General features: G+C 41.6%; 1 protein-coding gene across 1 annotated transcript in view; it reads right to left on the bottom strand.

The window, feature by feature from the left end:
* Window positions 1–22,151, bottom strand: part of FGF2 (fibroblast growth factor 2) — a 23,542-nt gene extending 1,391 nt beyond the window's left edge. The window contains exons 1-3 of the mRNA XM_027773666.1: window positions 22,129–22,151; window positions 17,168–17,187; window positions 14,691–14,818 (exon numbers count right to left, since the gene is read on the bottom strand). Of these exons, the coding sequence (XP_027629467.1) occupies window positions 14,691–14,818; window positions 17,168–17,187; window positions 22,129–22,151 (171 nt within the window). The remainder of the gene's footprint in view (window positions 1–14,690; window positions 14,819–17,167; window positions 17,188–22,128) is intronic.
* Between the last annotated feature and the right edge of the window lie 224 nt (window positions 22,152–22,375).

Genomic DNA, 22,375 nt, shown 5'->3' with positions numbered 1-22,375 from the left:
ACAAATAAGAGTCAATAGGCCAAACTGTGACACTGGCAAGCCCAGCAGGAGGATGCAGGCCAGGAGCCCAGCACAGCAGCAGGACAGCATCAAGCATGTCTTCAGTAGGAGAAATACATGAATGTCTCTCCAGCCACCACAGACGGGTTAGGTGTTAAGCGGCAAGACCACACAAGGTCCCAGGACCACGGTGCTTCAGATTTGAACCACACCATGAACACAGTTCTCAGGAGTCCCACAGGAAGGGACACACGTAGGAATAAGGAGCATACACTACACAGTAAAGCCCAAAGCTATGGCTTCCAGAAGGGATTTATGGTCCATCCACACTCCTCTCAGTTCCAAGGCAGGTACCTAACTGGGGTGGTTTTTACTTTACCAGGGTTCCAGTGAAGCGGTGCTAAAAAGGGCAACCCCACGTAATCCATCCATAAAGAACGTTTGTTAACACTTTATGCGGAAGAAGAATTAACTCCTTAAATTTTAACAAATTTTTTCAAGTGGCTAAAATTACTTCTAAGGCATAAATAAGATATTGTATAGATGGGGACAGCGGGTGGCATGGTGGTTAAAGACACTGGACTCCCACATGACTGATCACAGGTTCAAGTCGCTGGCAGCTTGCTTTCTCACTTTCTCTCTGTCTCTTTGTTTCCTCTGGTCAAATTAAAAATAATAAAATTAAATAAAGTAATTTTTTTTAAAAAAAGAAACTATATAAAATAGTTAATGATGTATACTGCTAAAAAAATACTGGGACAGGTTCTCTTTCCCACTATACACGATGGCAGGCGATAAAACTGCAAAGCAGGATACTAAGAAGAAACCTGAAGCCAAGAAGGCGGATGCCAGTGGCAAGGTTAAAAAGGGTGACCCCAAGGCTAAAAAGCCCAAGAAGGGGAAGCCCTATTGCAGTCGAAACCCTGTCCTAGTCCGGGGCATCGGCAGGTACTCCCAGTCTGCCATGTATTCCAGGAAGGCCATGTACAAGAGGAAATACTCGGCCACTAAATCCAGGATCGAAAAGAAAAAGAAGGAGAAGGTTCTTGCAACTGTCACAAAACCGGTTGGTGGAGACAAGAATGGTGGTATCCGGGTGGTTAAACTGCGCAAAATGCCTAGGTATTATCCTACTGAAGATGTGCCTCAAAAGCTGTTGAGCCACGGCAAAAAACCCTTCAGTCAGCCTGTGAGAAAGCTGTGAGCTAGCATCACTCCTGGGACCATTCTGATCGTCCTCACTGGACGCCACAGAGGCAAGAGAGTGGTTTTCCTCAAGCAGCTGAGCAGTGGCTTGCTACTTGTAACTGGACCGCTGGTTCTCAATCGAGTTCCATTGCGTAGAACACACCAGAAATTTGTCATTGCCACCTCCACAAAAATTGATATTAGCAAAGTAAAAATCCCAAAGCACCTTACCGATGCTTACTTCAAGAAAAAGAAACTGCAGAAGCCCAGACACCAGGAAGGTGAGATCTTCGACACAGAGAAGGAGAAACACGAGATTTCAGAGCAGCGCAAGATTGATCAGAAAGCTGTGGATTCTCAAATTTTACCAAAAATCAAAGCTGTTCCTCAGCTCCAGGGCTACCTGTGATCCGTGTTTGCCCTTACAAATGGAGTCTATCCTCACAAATGGGTGTTCTAGATTTTTTTTTTGCCAAGAACCTAATTAAATAACTGATCATATATTAAAAAAAAATACTGGGACATTAGTTTGCATATTAGCAGCAATCTCCAGACACTAGTAGACAATGAGGAATAAGTAATGTAGAACATAGTGACATCTGCCAGTCTTTTTCTTGAGGGAAATAAAGGGACTCTTCATTTTCCAGAGGGCATGTACACTCAACAGAGAGAGAAAGAGGGAAAAGAAGAAAGCACGCCTAAATGAGGTGTGGTCAAACCACAATCCTGTCTCCATTTCGCCTTCCTGTCGGGATTTGGGGTTATATACGCACACCTGGTATGTTCAAGCTGCTAAGGCCAGGATTCAAACTACCTGGTTGGCCTTGGATTCAACTCCCCCACTAGGCCATGGGGCTGCCCCTTATTCCAAATGTTTATAAGAAAAAAAAAAATAGCTGGCTTTCAAATAGATGGATGTGCAGTTGTAATATTCCAAGTAATGGAGTCTGATAGACCACCATATATTCATGTAAATATTCAAAAATCAATTTCACGGGGTAGCACTGAAAATAAACTTTTACACATTTATATCTACACAGATACAATATATATATATGAAGTCATATTACATGAATATGAGGGTCTTTTAAAAGTTCATGGAAAATATGTATTATGAAAAAATGTATGGATTTCAAAAAGTTTTAATACCATACTAAACTAATATTTTAATTCCTTTTTTTTTATACAAACTTTTTGAAGTTCCCTTTCACATGATTTTTAATTAATGAGTATACCAGATTCAACTTATTTCTATAAACTCCTATCTAGGAAACCAGGCTTGGGAAAATGCACATTAAAAGAACCTTGAACCTTTTCCAAGATTTTTGGTTCCAAGATAAGGCAAACAATGGCACAAGTAATAAACAAAACAAGGAAAAGAGAAAAACAGTTAATAAGTAAAACAAGGAAAAGAGCTGGAATAATAACAAAAATGGACCAAGCCAGACCTAGAAGTAATGTGTCTCAACTTTATCTAAAGTGAGGATATGATATTGTTGATAGATCCTGCAATCTGCTTCTAGAGATAAGAGTTTCAGTGGCTATTTACTTGGCTTTAATATTTTCATATTAAGTTTTTAAAAAAATTAAAATACAACAAGCTTGTCCATTAAACAGCACATTATTTTTGAGAGATTTTTTTGCTATAGGACATGTAGGCTCTCCGGAGAGACAGAAAGTGAGAAATCAGCCCCCCCCCCGGGGGCGGGGCGGGGATGGCCATGCTGCAATCCCTTCTCCTCCACTCTCCTCTTGTGACTTTGAGCATGCATGCACATGCACCTGGTGAGAGTTCCAAGCTGCCTGGTCCAAAACTCATACCACAGTTGGCCACATGGGGAGTCCAGTGCCTTAACCACTACACCACCAGCTAGAGCCAAACAACTCATTATCAACAAAGAAACTTAAGCCTAAATAACAGATCACTTTACCAAGAAACAATCATCACACAAGGCCCCAAGTATGTGATATACAGGACTGTGTTGTGTTGCCCACAGATTGCAGCATGATCAGAGCCTACTTCAGCGTACAGTAACGCAGACATTCCGAGTCCCATACTTTCCCTGCCTTTGGTGAGATTTAATATGTTTCCTATGGGAACTGAAGTTTTGGGTTTTTTTGTTTGTTTGTTTGAGAGGTTTTCGCTATAGGGCGTGTGCACTCACCAGACAGACAGAGAGAGACGTAGAGACAGAAAGCAAGAAATCACCCCCCGGGGGGGATGGTCACGCCGCAGTCCCTTCTCCTCTCGGGATCTTGGGCACGCACGCACACGCGCCCAGCGTGAGTTTTAAGCCACCGGGTCCGGGACGCGAACCGTGATCGACTACGTGGGAGTCCAGCAACATAGCCATTACACTAACTGCTGGTTCCCATATGGGAACTGAAGTTAACCTGTGTCACTTTGTCACTTTTAGTGCCACTGATAAGAAATCGTGCATTTCCAGTTTAAGATCAGGAATAGAAGTAGAGGGAAGTAAGGGGTGAGAGGAAAAGTGACCACAGAGATGACACGAAAGGTCACACTCCAGCTTCACAACACCACTCAGTCATAGTTTGGTGTTTGGTGTTCTGCCAGCTTCCAGGATGCCCCACCTTGCTAGCTGGTACTCCCTATCATTCTTGGCCTACTGGGATACTTACCACGCCAATAATCTTTGCCTTTCCAGCCAGTTCCTAGCATTTCAGAGAAAAATGTAGGAGGCTAAGTGGCCAAATCACAGAGCCCACAAACTCTTTTTTACAGGAGTTACTTGTACCTTTGAAAAAACAGCTGAATGTTTAGGCACGTACATTTAGTACATAACTGTTTGACATGCGACAACACACTGCACTATCTTTTCTAACTGGGTAAGAGAACGCAAGTTCAGTTCTTACGCAGACGTGTTACAGCCCGATGTAAATGCGATGGCAGTTCTCTCCATTCCAGGTTTACAGGCGTCTTCAGTGACTGCGATCTCAGTGTTCCTATTAAAAACTGGTGCAGTATAATTTTATTAACTTTTATAAACACACTGACAGAGCTCTTTTTCTATTCTCAGTGTTTGCTCACCATTCCAAACAAGAGTAAAAGGATCTCCAGACGTACAACCTCCCAGACTAGGTGGAGTGGCTTCTAAGGACTTATAACAGGTTCTATTTTGCTTTTAAGGTCTTTTTTTATAGATGTAGGAGCTGAAAATCTCTTAATTTATGGTTATTGGCGCCTTTCATGCACTCTGTTTCATTGAAAAAGCATACTCTTTTTTCTTAATTGTTACACTCATTAGTGAATGTGAGGAACTGAAAAGCTTCATACTCTTGGTAACTTGTTTTGAGTTATGGCTACACTTTGCCCATGTGTCTACCAGACATTTTCCATCAAATTAAGTCTTCCTTTCTTGTTTTTTTTTGGAGAGATTTTCACTGTAGGGCGCGTGCGCTCGCCAGACAGACAGAGAGAGACAGAGAGACAGAAAGCGAGAAATCACCCCCCAAGGGGATGGTCACGCCGCAATCCCTTCTCCTCCATTCTTCTCTCGGGATCTTGGGCACGCACGCACATGCGCCCGGCGTGAGTTTTAAGCCACCGGGTCCGGGACACGAACCGCGGTCGACTACGTGGAAGTCCAGCGTCATAGCCATTACGCTAACTGCTGGTTCCCAAGTCTTCCTTTCTTATGCTGGGTTCTTTTTAATTGAAGAGTAATTTGGAGGTACAGGAAGCACAAAGTTCAAATAATGCATTTATTGGGAACCAGCAGTTAGTGTAATGGCTATGTTGCTGGACTCCCACGTAGTCGACCGCGGTTCGTGTCCCGGACCCAGTGGCTTAGAACTCACGCCAGGCGCATGTGCATGTGTGCCCAAGACCCCGAGAGGAGAATGGAGGAGAAGGGATTGTGGTGTGACCATCCCCCTTGGGGGTGATTTCTCGCTTTCTGTCTCTATGTTTCTCTCTGTCTGTCTGGCGAGCACACGTGCCCTATAGCGAAAACCTCTCCAAAAAATAAAAAATAATGCATTTATTCATTCAGCGTGTACGTTATTTTCTTCTGGGCACCTGAGATACATCAACGAACAGAACCAAAGATCCCTGCCTTTGTTGCTTGTGCTACTCAGATTCCAGCAGGGGGGCACACAATAAGCACTACTGAATAAATCATATTCTGTTGTGAGAACTTCCATGGCAGAAAGTAAATGAAGCAGGATTAGTGGGACTGGGGGTAGTGGGGTACAGCTTAGGCTACAATATTAAATAGCATGGTCACAGCAGCTCCATGGAGAAAGTGACGTTTGAGCAAATACTTGAAGAAGGTGAAGAAGTTTTCCATTCAGATATTAGAGCAGCATATTCCAACCCCAAAATCCCAACAGGATGGAGAAATGGAGAAAGGATTATGTTGTGATTGTACCTTACTGGGTGGCCTCTCTCTCTCTCTTTCCCCGTCTTCTTGTCTCTCTCTGGCAAGTGCATGCACTCTCTGGCAATTAAAACATTTTTAGGGACCAAGTGATGGCATAACTGTTACCTCACTGGACTCCCATGTAGTAAACTGTGGTTTGAGTCCTGGATCTGGTGACTTAAAACTGACACCGGGCATGTGTGTATGTGTGCCCAAGATCCCGAGGGGAGAATGAAGGAGAAGGGACTGCGGCATGGCCATCCCCCTGGGGGGTGTGGGGGGGTGATTTCTCACTTTATGTCTGTCTCTGTCCCTCCAGAGAACACACACGCCCTATAGCAAAAATCACTCTCAAAAAAAACTTTTTTAATATTAAAAAAGGATGTTAGGTAACAACCAAGGAAATGTAACCAAGGAATGAAGTATGGATTTTACTAGTAATGCATCAATATTACTTCAAGAGTTGTGACAATGGAGAATAATAATAGGAGAGACTGGGGATGGAGTACAGAGAAATTATACTATCTTAACAACTTTTTGTAAACCTAAAATTATTCTAAAGCTAACATTTCTTTTTTATAAATAAACCAAAACTGACCTGATGGCTCCAAGTACCACTAAAAAAAAATCTTTTCAAGTAACTGGATATAGTAACTCAATTTATAATCTGAAAAATAGAAGTACTTCCGTTCGGTGCTCTACCATGTCTAAACACATTTATTTACATATACATGTCACTTTATTTCGCCATGTTGTAGATGCCATGTGGCTGAAGATTTTCATCTGTCGTGCATACCGTTACATCAGCGTCTGGCACATACTACCAGACCAATAAATATTTACTAAATTAGGTCCAGCAGGTGACACGGAGGTTAAGGCACTGGACTCCCATATGGCCAACCACAGTTCGAGTCCTAGACCTGGCAGCTTGAAAATCACATCAGGAGTGTGTGTGTACATACCCCAAATCCCAGGAGGATAATGGAGAAGAAGGGACTGGAGTGGGGTCATCCCCCCCGGGGATGCCATATGGCAAAAAAAAAAATTAAAAAAAAAAAAAGAAAAAAAAATTTTGCTAAAGTAATAAAACTTTTAGACAGCTTAAAATAAAAACAATTCAATGACATTGCAAAATCTAAGAACTAGAGAAATAATAATGGGGAAAATGCAGACTAGGAATTAAAATATAGAATATGACTAAATTTTACGGACTATTTAGTCCCTGACCAAACATAATAGATGGCCCTTCCTAAGAGTTTGACTATCCTAACTTGACATTTATGAGGATTCTAGTGGGCCAGAAAACCTGAGTTCACATCTTACCTTGATTCCTAACTACTCTGTCCCTTTGAGCAAGTCCTGTAACCTCTCTGAGCCTCACTTTCCACATCTATAAAATCAGGTCAGATTAGATGATCCTTAAGATCCCCTCTCAGGACCAGCAGTTAGTGTAATGGCTATGTCACTGGACTCCCATGTAGTCGACCACAGTTCAACTCCTGGACCCAGTGGCTTAAACTCACACCAGCACGTGTGTGTGCGTGCCCAAGATCCTGAGAGGAGAATGGAGCAGAAGGGATTGCAGCATGGCCATCCCCCTTGGGGGGAGATTTCTCACCTTCTGTCTCTCTGTCTCTCTCTTTCTGGTGAATGCATGCACTCTATAGCAAAAACCTTTCAAAAAAAAAAAAAATCCCCTCTCAATATGTAACAGCCTTTGCATCTAATATGGAAAGAACTGAAAGCCAGAAGAAGTTCTGTCTCCACATCTCCACATCTCCCCTTGCCCTTTCCCGCACACCCTACCCCTCTCTCCCCATGCACTGGCTTCAGTTCTGCTCCACTGCTAAATTTTAGATTTGAACCTTATGGCCATTTCCCCATGCCCTGTTTTCTGAATTGTTTATTCTTTTACAGTACTTTGATTTTGTAGTTTTGGCTTATGAAGGAGTTTGCTCAATAGGGATCCGAAAATGCTTTTGCTTACACCACTTCTGAGAATTAAAAACAGACATGATGTAAGTATCAATGTTGACTATTTCAGAACAAAAGGAAACAAAGAAATTGTAATAAGTTAAAGTAAGTTTGATCTTAACCTTCTAATACAAATATGTTGTATAAAAATTTTAAGATCAGTTTCTAAAATAATTCTTATTAGGCAGCACTCTTTGCATTAAATCTAATATTTCCTCTCTTAATGATATACTTCCCTCTTACTCTATTTCACTGGCAGATACGATCAGTACAGATTTATCAGTCTAGATCACTGAGCCCTGATAAACCTATTTTCCTTACTGTAATATATTACAGATTTCATTTCACTGTTAAGGTCCATCAACTTACAAGTAAAAATTATTTTACTTTTACAGTAACTAAATGGATTTGCTTAATGATGGATCAACAAAAGTTATTCTTTTTTTTTTCTTTTTTTGGAGAGGTTTTTGCCATAGGGCGTGTGTACTCGCCAGAAAGACGGAGAGAGACAGAGAGACAGAAAGCGAGAAATCACCCCCCAGGGGGGATGGCCACGCCGCAATCCCTTCTCCTCCATTCTCCTCTCAGGATCTTGGGCACACATGCACACGCGCCCCGCGTGAGTTTAAGCCACCGGGTCCGGGACGCGAACCGCGGTCAACTACATGGGAGTCCAGTGACATAGCCATTACGCTAACTGCTGGTCCCAATGTTACATTCTAACACGGAGATATTTTGTTAGGTTATCATGATCTAAGGACTATACAGAAAACAATGTGCAACTTTCTAGCAGATGAAAACCAGTCATGTTTTTTTAATGCAAACATTGGTTTTGTTTGGGAATTTAAACTTATAGCTACAATTAACTTCACTATACACAATTTTTTTAAAATCTACAATTTTGTGAACAATTCACAAATCATAAATCCTAATATTTGTTCTGGGCTTCTGTTGCTCATAGCAACAACATTTATTCTTCTTTTTTTGGAGAGGTTTTTGCCATAGGGCGTGTGTACTCGCCAGAAAGACGGAGAGAGACAGAGAGACAGAAAGCGAGAAATCACCCCCCAGGGGGGATGGCCACGCCGCAATCCCTTCTCCTCCATTCTCCTCTCAGGATCTTGGGCACACATGCACACGCGCCCCGCGTGAGTTTAAGCCACCGGGTCCGGGACGCGAACCGCGGTCAACTACATGGGAGTCCAGTGACATAGCCATTACGCTAACTGCTGGTCCCAATGTTACATTCTAACACGGAGATATTTTGTTAGGTTATCATGATCTAAGGACTATACAGAAAACAATGTGCAACTTTCTAGCAGATGAAAACCAGTCATGTTTTTTTAATGCAAACATTGGTTTTGTTTGGGAATTTAAACTTATAGCTACAATTAACTTCACTATACACAATTTTTTTAAAATCTACAATTTTGTGAACAATTCACAAATCATAAATCCTAATATTTGTTCTGGGCTTCTGTTGCTCATAGCAACAACATTTATTCTGCTAGGAAATGGAGTAAGGAGTTCGTTGTATATTAAAGAAATTCTCGATTCGTTCTCTAGATACAGTGTTGGCGTTAAATATAGTTACTCTTTGAACAGCCATAATTTCCTGCTTCAAAAGGAGAGAAAAGACCCTTAAATGTTTTCCAACAGCAAGACATCTGTAACCTAAATGTATTCATACCATTAATATATGAAGTCGCTAGGTGGAGAAAAGGACACTGATCAGTCTATTTTCATACTCTATTTGATGATAGGTAACCTAGTATTACCCTTAGAGTCAAAATGTGCTGTGTATCCGGAGTACTTTTCTTTGTGAAAGGAAGCGAGGCGGGTGTACAGATCACCGCGGGATGACACACAGTGTAAACAAATCTGCAGACCTGGGGGGTGGGCGTAATACTGCAGAATACAAAGGGCTGGCTAGAAGGTGGGACGGAGTGTGTCTCGGAAGAACCAGTTCATAAATCCCAGTTTCTCCATGTCACGAGGCACATGTGCCCCTCTAAACGATAGCTGCTGATCAGGACACTGGACTTACACCAAAAGTTGCCTCCCCCCCCCCAATTTCCACAGGACACATACACTCACTCGCCAGAGACAGACAGACGGAGAGGGAGAAGTACCCCTGCTGGGGATGCCACGTCTCTTCATCTCCACTTCCCAGGCTGTCAGGAGGTGGGGCACACATCCACATGTGCTCCCTTGTTTTTCAAGCAGCCAGGACTGGGATCTGAAGTGCAGTCAGCTATGTGAGGTCTGGCTCCCTTAACCACTAGCCATGGGGCTGGCCTTTGTTTTTTTAAAGTCTTTTTTCTTTCATGGAGAGAAAGACAAACAGGCACCCTCAGAAGGGTCTTCATGCCACAGTGCAACCCCCGGCCTCAGACAGCCAGGATCACAGGCAGGCATACCTGGGCATGTGCGGGGAGACCATGGAACTTGAACCTGGCACCCTCCCATGTGGCTTTGGCATCCCGAGCACTGCAATCCCACTGCACCTCTGGCTGGGCCAAACAAGTGTTGTTGTTGGCAGCTCAGTGTCTGTGGGTCTGACTTGAAGAGAAACGAGCCTTTTACTGTATCACCATGACCACATCTTTGGTTTTGAGTGGGGGCACTTCCGTTTTCATCTGGAGATTGACACGGCCCACCCAGACCCATTTGAAAGAGTTGGGACTGCTGCTGAAAAGGCAGGGCCAGAGGCCACCCAGACGAGATGAGGAGACTGGAGACTGAGTTGCAGGTTTGTCAGGAACAGGCCCATGATGGGAGCTGGAACATACACAAGTAGCCCCAACTGGGTCGTGGCTGGTGTCACTCCTCAGAAGAGATTGGTAAGGGCTGGATTTCGTTCCTGCCGGGAGTCTGTGATAAATTTCTAAACAGCGCTGAGTTAACTCTTATTACAACAGCTTGGTGGAAATCGGTGGCATCAGGAGGCATAAATGGCACAGCCCAAGAGGCAGAAATAGACTTAAGGCTAAATGACCACCATACATTCATCTTGGGAAAGTTCCTGCCTAAGTAAGGGAGAAACTTGGGACCACAGCTTACTTTTGAGCACTTCATATTTCAGCTAACACAGAATCGACAGTTTAGGAATCGACAAATGCCTATTTGTCAAGAGAGAAAATCAGAATTCTCTGGATTCTACTTGCAGGGGTTTCCGTAAGAATGTGACTGCTGCTCCGTCCGTTCCCGGGCTGTGCTTTAATCTGTCTCCTCTCTTATGTATGCTAATAGTTCAGAGACGCACTTGAAGCTGGAACAGCTTCTGTTCTCATCACTTTTGACCACTATGAGGCTTCTTAACAAAATACAGATACCAGTATTCCAGCCTGTGTTCCTGAGATGAGCCTGCTCCCCAGAGACTGTCTCACGGGGTCACCATGAGTACTAGGTTACTGGGCCTAATCGCAACAGGCATAAGACCATGGGGTAACACCTCATTTCAAGTTACTCACTCGTGAGCCAGATTAAGGACACCAAAGTAAAGGCTAGAGCTTTAAAACCCTTCAACTAGTGTTGTCCATAGTTACGTCAGAAGCAAATGTGGGGGCCAGCAGGTGACAACGTGGGTAAAGCACTGGAGTCCCACGTGGCCAACCAGAGTCCTAGACCCAGCAGCTTAAAAATCACACTGGACACGTGTATATATGCCCCAAATCCCAAGAGGAGAAGGGATTGCAGCGTGGCCATACCCTGGGGTAGGGGTAGGGGTGGGGTGGAGTGAGTTCTCACTTTCCCTCTCTCCAGCAAGCACACACATCCTATGACAAAAACCTAAAAATAATAATAATAAAAATTAAAAAGCAGCAGCACTGTTGTACCCCTCTCCTTTCTCTTCTCTGCCACTCTTACTGCCTGACAGCCGCACTAACACAGTGAACCCTCAGTGATTTCTCACATCCTAAAGTGAGAGTACAGTTCGGAACCTCTTTTCCTCTCTCTACTGCAATATCAAGGTCATCCAAAATTACTTTTTTTTTTTTTTGGTGGGGGGAGGTTTTTGCTATAGGGCACATACACTCACCAGAGAGAGACAGAGAGATAGAAAGCTAGAAATCACCCCCCAGGGGGAATGGCCATGCTGCAATCCCTTCTCCTCCATTATCCTCTAGGGATCTTGGGCACCCACACACAAGTGCCCAGTGTGAGCTTAAGGCACTGGGTCTGGGACTCGAACCATGGATGACTACATGCGAGTTCAGCAACATAGCCATTACGCTAACTGCTGGTCCCCAAAATTACCTTTTGATTCACCATCCTTATCTTCCCTTCCACCTTGTTTTGCCTTGGCAGTTCACAGCCTCCATTAGTGAATGACTTGTATGCATGGTCTTCAAAAAGTTCATAGAAATGTGTATTATCAAAAATTATGCATGCACTTCAAATTGTTCTTGCACCAAGATAAACTTTTTTTTTTTGGTCACAGGGCACATGCCTTGTCAGAGAAAGACGACAGGGTAAGGGGAGTGAGAAAGCACTCGCTCTGAGGAGGGATGGTCATGCTGCAGTTCCTTCTCTATTTTCCTCTCAGGATCTTGGGTACACATGTACATGTGGCTGGCATGTTTTTTAAGCTCCCAGGTCTGGTACTTTAACCAAGCCATCAGCCACATGGGATCCAGCCACATCACTGGATGGCCCAATGAACTCTTATTTTAATTCCACTCTGGCACATACTTTTTGAAGGTGCCTCATAATTCAAGGGATTCATACCAAATATAACCTGGTCCCATGTGTAGCAGTTAGATGCTATACAGAGAAAGCCGGATCCTACATGGCCGATCGGAGTTTGGCCTACTCCTAGCCCTGCTGGCTTGGAGACATGCTGGGCATATACATATGCCCATGATCCTGACAGGATGGAGAACTGGAGAGAAAGGCTCATTATGACCAGACCCTCTGGGAGGAGTGTTTGCTCTCTCTTTCTCTCTCTCTCTCTAATACACACATGCCCTCTGGCATTAAATCTTTTTTAATCCTACTTAATGGTTATCTCTCCCAATTTTAAACTTCATCACTTCCTTTCCTGTATTACTTCCTATATGATACTTCTTGTTCTTCTCTATGCATGTATGCAAATTATAAAGACAACACATCAAAGGACATTACGCTTCTGCCTTCCCTGGCTATGACTTATTAAGGGAGGAGACTATCTGACATTAATTTTATTAACTCTGATGCCTAGGACAGCATCTGGCACATTGTACGCTAGTGAGAATTAGCTATTCTTTTTTTTTTTTTCCCCTTAAGTTTACTATAGCTTTTGTCTTTTTTTTTCTTTTTGAGAATTATTTATTTAATTTATTTATTCATTCATTTATTTTAATTTGACCAGAGAGAGACAGAAAGAGAAAGTGAGAAAGCAAGGCACCATGTCTGGGACTCGAACTGTGGTTGGCCATATGGGAGTGTCCAGTGTCTTAACCACTATGCCACCTGCTGGTCCCCTACTATAGCTTTTTTCTAAACTCACCAGAAAGGGGAGTGGGAGGAGAGAGAGAGAGAGAGAGAGAGAGACAAAGTATGGGGTGGTCCAGCACCTTAACCACCATGCCACCTGCTGGCAACGGCCTCCCCCAGAACACTCCCCCAACTACATCCAAAGTTGTTATTTATCCTGCAAAAAATCATATAAATAGATAATATTAACATAGGTCTATTAAAACTGGGCTGGTCAAAATAATCCTTTTTTGCTCTGTGTCTGTTTAAGTACCTTCAGAAATCCAGAAGTCTTCACTCGGGAAGAAATTTCAAAAACTGTTCGTACAGCTCAAAACATGATGGTTAGGTCCCTTCTGCAAGGAAAGTTACGGCAGCGAGCCCCTGGGCCTGGTATAACAGCTGAGCTACACACACGCTTGTATATAAACGTCCTGCCCACTCCCCCAAGGACACAGAGTGGGGTGGGAGCCTTTCACACGTCTGTGCTTCCCTGTGCCACCCCTGCTTGCTGTGAGCTCAGTAGACAGGCAGTCTCGTTTCTGACAACAGTGGTAAGGTTGGCAGCGGACCTGCACTAGTGGATGACTAGCTATGACAAAACGTCCAAAAAAAAAGACATGTGCCAGTGAGAGGCAACACGAAGAGGAAGTCATTTTGTGGATCTATTATTACATGTCAGATTTGGGCCCTTGATACATAGCATCTAAGTCTTCCCAAAAACCCAGTGAGAGGGTCACAGTTGTTTCTACTTCCCTGGTAAGGGAACTAACTCGGAATAACCTGCCCAAGAACACACACAGTCGGTCGGCACTTGTACCCAGATTAGAAACTCACATTCTCAACTAGTATTCTATACTGCAGATGTTTTATATGTCTTAATTTTAAAGAAGAAATTTAAAAACTGATATTCAAGATGTTATATGCCCATGCCCATTAATCTTAAAACAACTATAAGGAAAAATATAAGGAAAAATTTTGAACTATATTTTTATAACTTTGCAGAGTAAAATGCAGAGAGTCACACTCTAGGGGCTGGCAGGTAGCATGATGATTTAGACGCTAATTCCCACATGACTGACCATGGTTCAAGTCCCAGACCTGGCGGCTTACTTTCCCATTTTTCCTCTCTCTCTCTCTGCCTGGTAAATTCAAAAAATTATAATAATAGAAACCAACAGATGGTGTAATAGTTATGTTACTAGACTCCCACATAGTTGACCAAGATTCAAGTCCCGGACTCAGTGGCTTAAAATTAATTTGAGGTGCATATGTCCAAAATCCCGAGAGAAGAATGGAGAAGGGACTGTGGCTTAGCTATCCCCCCCGGGGGGTGATTTCTCACTCTCTGTCTCTCTGGTGAGCATATGTGCCCTATAGCAAAAATCTCTCTCAAAATAATAATAATAAATTAATTATCCTGTAAAAAAAAAAAAAAAAAGGAGTTCATGCTCTGAATGAAGACAGTCCAGTCTCTACTTCGTATGAGTTTATATGGGTGTAGAGTTTCTCTCTAAACTTCATTTTTTTTTGCATTTGTGAAATAAAATATATTCTTTATAGGGTGAAAGTGACAATTAAATGATACATTTAAAACCCTTAATAGATACGTATTGAATAACAATGCCAGTAAGTTAATAGCAACCAAAGCTGACAGCAGAAACCTGCAAACAAAGCAGTACTCACAGAAGCCAGCAGTCGCCCATCCTCCTTCATGGCCAGGTAACGGTTTGCACACACTCCTTTGATAGACACGACCCCTCTCTCTTCCGCTTGAAGCTGTAGTTTGACTACAAGTAAGAGGGGAAAATTACCTTTTAGCACCAGAGAAAAGAGCCATCTCTACAACTTTCATGCAATAAAAAGACAAAAGACACCTGAGCAATAACCAACCCACTTTGAAGGACTGGTGAGGTCAGGAGGGCAGGGACTGGGACAGATGGCAGCTAAACTGTTAGGGCGAGAGACAGGTGCCTCATGATTCCCTTGTCACTCCTGTGTCACCCACTGAGCAGCAAAGAGGGACAGAGTGGATGACTGCTTTCTTTATAGGATAATTAGCCTTCACTTGGCCCTGTTAATAGTATGGGTTTTTGGGGGGTGTGTGTGGGGCGGGGGAGACCTTTTTGCTATAGGGCACGTGTGTTCGCTAGAAAGACAGAGACAGAGAGACAGAAAGCGAGAAATCATCCCCCGGGGAGATGGCCATGCCGTAATCCCTTCTCCTTCATTCTCCTCTCAGGATCTTGGGCGCACACGTACCCGGTGTGAGTTTAAGCCACCAGGTCTGTGACTCAAACCACAGTTGACTACATGGGAGTCCAGTGACATAGACATTACGCCAACTGCTGGTCCCAAGTGAACCTATCTTAAGGGGACATATAAAAGCAAACCATTTTGTGAGATCTTCCTTGTCACCTAAGTTTAAACTCTTTGAACGTCATTTTTAACCAATTCTTCACAAATAAAATACAATCTAATTGTTCACTATTAACTTTTCAGTTGTATTTCCTTGACTTACACATTTCTTATTTCTAGCTTCCCCTGCAATACAATTCCAATGCATTAACTTTTTTTACTGGAGGATTTTGATATATAGTTTTTCTGTTTTTGGCTAGTAGCTAGTGGAAAAACAAAACTGCTTGTACTTAATTTGATTTTACAGTGTGATGAAAGACCTTCAGCATGTAATATGGACAAATAATTATCTAATTAACTGGAGTTAAAATGAAGTTAAATATTTCTCTTTAAGACAGAGACAGAGAGACAGAAAGCGAGAAATCATCCCCCGGGGAGATGGCCATGCCGTAATCCCTTCTCCTTCATTCTCCTCTCAGGATCTTGGGCGCACACGTACCCGGTGTGAGTTTAAGCCACCAGGTCTGTGACTCAAACCACAGTTGACTACATGGGAGTCCAGTGACATAGACATTACGCCAACTGCTGGTCCCAAGTGAACCTATCTTAAGGGGACATATAAAAGCAAACCATTTTGTGAGATCTTCCTTGTCACCTAAGTTTAAACTCTTTGAACGTCATTTTTAACCAATTCTTCACAAATAAAATACAATCTAATTGTTCACTATTAACTTTTCAGTTGTATTTCCTTGACTTACACATTTCTTATTTCTAGCTTCCCCTGCAATACAATTCCAATGCATTAACTTTTTTTACTGGAGGATTTTGATATATAGTTTTTCTGTTTTTGGCTAGTAGCTAGTGGAAAAACAAAACTGCTTGTACTTAATTTGATTTTACAGTGTGATGAAAGACCTTCAGCATGTAATATGGACAAATAATTATCTAATTAACTGGAGTTAAAATGAAGTTAAATATTTCTCTTTTCCTATTCAAAGGCAGCATTCTCCTACCTAGGATAACATTCCCCAAAATGTATTTTGGTTGCCAGACATTATATATATAACTGGTTCTGAAGTCAAATAAATTTGGAAATTCTTGGCTTAGTCAAGTAAACTTTTTTTTTTTTTTTTTGAAGAGGTTTTTGCTATAGGGCGCGTGGGCTCGCCAGAGAAACAGAGAGAGACAGAGAGACAGAGAGACAGAAAGCGAGAAATCACCCCCCAGGGGGGATGGCCACACCGCAATCCCTTCTCCAATCTCCTCTCGGGATCTTGGGCACATGCGCACACGCGCCTGGCTTGAGTTTTAAGCTGCCGGGTCCAGGACGCGAACCATGGTCGACTACATGGGAGTCCAGCGACATAGCCATTACGCTAACTGCTGGTCCCCCAGCCAAGTAAACTCTTTATTGCCAGATTTCTCAGAACTTTGCTTATTGTAGCCTGCACTAAAAAATCACTATGGGGGAAGGCAGCAGGTGGCGTAGTGTTTATGTTGCTGAACTCCCACATGGGTGAACATGGTTCAGTCCAGGGCCTTGAAACTCATGCTGGGTGCACATGCATGCATGCCCAAGATCCCAGGAAGAGAACAGAGGAGAAAGGATTGAAGCATGGCCATCCCCACTAGGGGGTGATTTCTCACTTTCCCTCTCACTGTCATCTCTCTGTCTCTCTCTCTGGCAAGTGCATACAACGTATGGCAAAACCTCTAAAAACAAAACAAAATACATACACACCACAAGGGAATCAAGTACACAGTCAAACGTATTCAGTCTCAGAACAAATATTTTCATATATTACCCTTTAGCTTATGGATGCATCTAGAACATTGAGAGTAACAGAAAAAAAGCAATGAAATTCAGATTTAGACATTAGCATAATATTATTTGGAAAGCATTAGAAATTTAAAGTAAATTTAATTTTCCCAGGTGTTTCTAGGTAGCTAGGGACATGAAAAAGAGGAACGTTTGAAAAAAGCAATGTTTGAAAGATACTGAAATAATTATCAGCTTAATTACTTTTAATTACCTTAGTTACTAAATTCATTGGACATGATTATGTCATAGTAATTATGCTTTCAAGTTGTTTCTATAAGGAGAGCAACATGCAGGTAAAATGAGACGTAAGATCTGGGGTTAGCTTTAAAATCGTACAGCAATAAATAAGTAAATAATTTCATAGAGAGATATAGAGAAATAAAATAAGATTGACTTGTGTCAATAGTTATTGGAAGCATGGGATTCCAGTACTCAATTCTCATTACTCGAATTAATTTTTGAGAATTTACATTTAAAAATAAAACAGGCCAGTCATGGTGCAGCAGTAGCACCAAAGCTCTGTAGCACAGGAAGATCAGGGTTCAGGCTGACCCCATGCTACTCACGTGCTCGTGATCCTGGCTGGCAGGAAGGCTGGGGTGGGAAGATCACGGGATGAGACCTATTTAGGGTGTTTCTTTCTCACTCTGTCACACGCTCATGGAATATATCAATGAACTTAAAATAAAAAATCCTAGAATCTTGTTGGACATTTAATGTCTGATTCTCTTGCAGGTCAGTCACCCCCGGATTCAAGAGAGCATGCCCTCAATATTAGTTAAGCCTAACACTGAAAGTAAAAATATGAGGGAAAGAAAATGTATACCTTATGTACAAAAAAGCTGATACGGTTATATTAATATTCAACAAAGTAGACTTCAAGGCAAGAAGTATTGGGTCATCAGAAAAGTCATGATGTATTTTTCTGTTTTTCTATGCAAAAATGCCTCATGACTTTTCCAAAAACTTAATATAACCCAATAGGAGCACGGCTGTTTATGATGATAAAAAGGATTATCAAGACCCTTTTTTCCATCAAGATGACATAATTTCAAATATGTAATATCTAATAACAGAATCTGAAATATCTTAAGCAAAAATTGGAAAAAAGAGAAGATATAAACAAATCAAGAGAATATAGAAGATATAAACAGCATTATCAATCAACTTGATCTGACTTTTTTTTTTTTTAAACATCAGGTAAATTCCATTCACCTAAGACTTCATTCTGTTAACATCATAGTCATTTTGAAACTCTGTTAACTTTGCCAGCATAGTGAGCCATCCTATGCTGATTTTCCCAGTGGACTTAAATTCTTCAGATGAATTAAGTCCATCTGAGAAGTTCTTTTCCCAAAGTCATCATGCCACACACCATGCCGTTCACCTACTTAGTGTGCATGCAACTCAGTGAGGTTTAGCATATTCAGAGCTGGCGACCCTCACTACCAGTGACACTACATTTCATTACCCCACAACCCTAACTGATCACCCTCCAAGTTCCCAACGCCATTGCCCACAAACTGAGGCAACTGCTAATCTTCTTCCTGTCTCTACAGATTTACATTCTGGAAATTTTATACAAATAGAATGAAAGAAGATATGATCTTTTGTAACTGGCTTATTTCTTTAAGAGAGATTTTTACTATAGGGCACATGTGCTTGCTGGAAAGACAGACAGAGAAAATGAAAAATCACCCCTCAGGAGGAAAGGCCACACCACAGTCCCTTCTTCTCCATTCTCCTCTCAGGATTTTGGGCATGCATGCACATGCGGTTGGTGTGAGTTTTAGGCTGCCAGGTCTGAGACTCAAACTGTGGTCGACTAGGTAGGAGTCCAGCAACACAACCATTACTCCTGCTGGTCCCCTGCTCATTTCTCTTAAAACACTTTTTTCAAGGTTCATCCATGTTGTAATATGCATTGATCCTTCATTCCTTTTTATTGCATAATAATATTTCAGTTTTTTAGAAAAACCACGTATGATTTATCCACTCATAAGCTGATGGACATCTGGGTTGTTTCCACTTTTTGGCTGCCATGCTACTATGCATATTTATGTGCAAGATTCTGTGTAGACATGCTTTCATTTCTGGTGGGCATATAAATAGGAGACAGATTACTGAGTGATGTGCTTACTGTTTAATCATTTGAAGAATATTTTCTAAACCAACTACACTATTTTACATTCCCATCAGCAGTGTCTGAGAGTTCAAGTTCTCCACATGTAGGCCGACACGTTATAGCCTGTTTTTGTTTTTTAATTATAATCAGCTCAGTTGGATGTGAAATAAAATCTCACTGGGACTTTGACTTGCATTTTCCTGATGGGTAATGATGTCGAGTATCTTTTCACGTACTTGTCGGCAACTTATATGTCTCTCTGGAAATATGCCTCTTCAGATCCTTGGTCCATTTTTTGATTGGGTTGTCTTATTATTGAATTGTAGAAGTTCTTTACGAATTCCTTACAATAAGTATGATTTAGAGACCAGCAGATAATGTAGCAGTTACAATGCTGGGCTCCCACATGGCCGACCACAACTCAAGTCTCAGACCTGGTGGCTTGAAAATCACGCTGGGCACATGTGCATGTGTGCTCAAGGTCCCAGGAGGAAAATGGAAGAGAAGGGATTGCAGCATGACCATTCCCTCCAGAAGGATTATTTCTCATTTTCCCTCTCACTGCCTCTCTCTCTCTGGCAAGTACACACACCCTAAGGAAAAAAACCTCCTAAAAAAAAAAAAAGTACGTTTTATAAATATCTTCCCCCATCTTATGAATTTTCATTTTTTTATACTGTCCTTTAAAATATATTTTTATTTTCATGTACTCCAATTTATCAATTATGTTCTTCCTTTGTGCTCCTGGTGTCATATCTAAGAAGTCACTGCCTAATCCAAGGTTAAGAAGCCTACACCTTTGCTTTCCTCTAAGGGTTTTAGTTTTACCTCTTCTATCTATGTTCTGGTCCATTTTGAGTTAGTTTTTGTATGTGCTGTGAGGATACAATTTCATTCTCTTGCATGGGGATGTGCACAAATTGACACAGAGCACTATGCTCCACATTTGCAGAATACACTTTGTTTTTGATGGTACACGGAGTATCCTCAAGAATAAATTATATACTAGGATATAAAACAAGTCTTGATATATTTTAGAAGACTGACCTAATGCAGAGTATTAAAATTAGAAATTAGTAACAGTAAAGTATCTAGAAAATACCTCCAATATAGCTTCAAGTACTTATCTTAGAAAAGCAAAAAAAAAAGAAAAGAAAAAAGAAAATCTAAGTCTCTACTTTAAGAAAATGGAGCAAATTAAACCCAAAGTAATAGCACAAGTAATACTATCTATAATTGTATGCTAGGAGATACACAGATTAGTAAAAGATTATCCCAAACAGTTAACTGTTATGTTGGGCTGATGAAATAAAAATTGTATTTTACTTTTATATACATTTTGATATTTAAATCTTTTTCTTGTTTGATCATATGCTACTTTTATACTAAGAACTTTAAAGTAATATAGAATGAAATACCAAGCATGTGTCATATTAAGACTGTGAAAATAGTCATATTAACAAGTTCCAGAAAGAAGAGAGAATTTCCCAATTAAAAGGGACTTAAGACACATATGAACTATGTATATGGAATAACAAAACACAAATTTGTTTTGTATGGTTTTCTTACTCATATTATATTCTACATTTTTAAGGGTTTCTTTTTTTTAAGTAATATTATGCCAAAAGACTTTTGTAAGTTGAACTTTAAACACTGATTTAACCCAAGTCATTTCAAAAATCTGGAGACCATCCTCTAACATACATTTCTGGATACATGGATATCGACAATTTAATAAACATAGATTTCTAGTTGCCTTTTTTCCTTTTTTCCTCCTAAATTAGTCAGAGGGCAAATTCACTTACCAGAAAACATGAAAAAGTGGAGAAAAAAAAAAAAAAACAACCCTCTCATGGGGTATGGTCACACCACAATCCCTTCTCTCTTTCTCCCTCCTTTCCGGATTCTGGGCACACACGCACAAGCACCTGGCCTGTTCTTCAAGTGGCCATGTCCAAGATCCAAACTGTGCAGTTGGCCACATGGGATCCAGCCATCTTAACCACAATACCATGGGCTGGCCTGACTTCTGGTTGCTTTCTAATGTTGCTATTAACTCCAATAAGAACTAAACTTGGAAAAATAGTATGTTATCCAAGCTTAAAACTCCACGTTTTTAGAAGGCAGACAGTGGCACGGGAGTCAACTGCAACACTGTGGGGCTGACTCATACGAGAAGGTTCCAGACTTGTGTCCAGAGACATCCTTGAATACACTGGGCCCTCACATGCCCCGAGCCAGGGCTGGCTCAAACTGGGGAGGACTGCAGCTTTGGGATCTTATTGGGGATGCTGTCTTGTCTCATGCATGAAAGCAACATAAACGCAAAAGCTGTAAGCCACAAAGTTGGAGAATCTCACTGATAGGCAATAAATAGCTTAGTGGCCACTCTGTCCTATAATTATACAATTACATTTAAAATCATACTGTTTATATACTGCTATTAACAACTGGCTGACTTTTACTTGAAAATAACCTACAAAGGAGAATTAGCACAGCCTTCCTCAAATTATTTGGACATGTAAGCAAAGGAAAAATACTCTAACCAGCAAATGGGAAGCCACTGAAATGTTCAAGTGCTCACATCTTTAGCTCCAACACAGTAGTTGATCAGTATATCCAAGAAGCCCAGTTATATTACTATTTCAATTTCACCACCATTGCTGAATATATTTGGGAACTCCTATTATGAAAGTTCCTCAAAATCTACATCACTTTTTGAATATGCTGAAGCATGATTCTTCTTAGAATCACAAAATACCAATGTCATTGTAAAGGATGGTCAATGCACCTTCCCATCTAGAAGCAAGGCAGCCTACATCGACAGAGGTTTGTCCCTCATGACGGAATATGGTCTTTGGAAACAGCTAAGCCAGTGTTCCACACATGGTGAAGACACTGATTCACTCACTCCGTGAGCACGTGTTGGCAGCAGCTGCAAGGCCGGCCACCGCGCTGAGCAGTTAGCACAGAGGGGAGTGAGACCTGGAGCTTCCACCTGGGAGCACTCACAGCTCTGCTGCAGGGAAGGGCAGCGGGCTGCAGAGAACTGCGCACGCTCGGCAC

This window comes from Tupaia chinensis, unplaced genomic scaffold (genome assembly GCF_000334495.1).
Source record: "Tupaia chinensis unplaced genomic scaffold, TupChi_1.0 Scaffold000362_1, whole genome shotgun sequence".
NCBI classification, from domain to species: Eukaryota; Metazoa; Chordata; class Mammalia; order Scandentia; family Tupaiidae; genus Tupaia; species Tupaia belangeri.
This window is presented reverse-complemented; position numbering and strand designations above follow the sequence as displayed.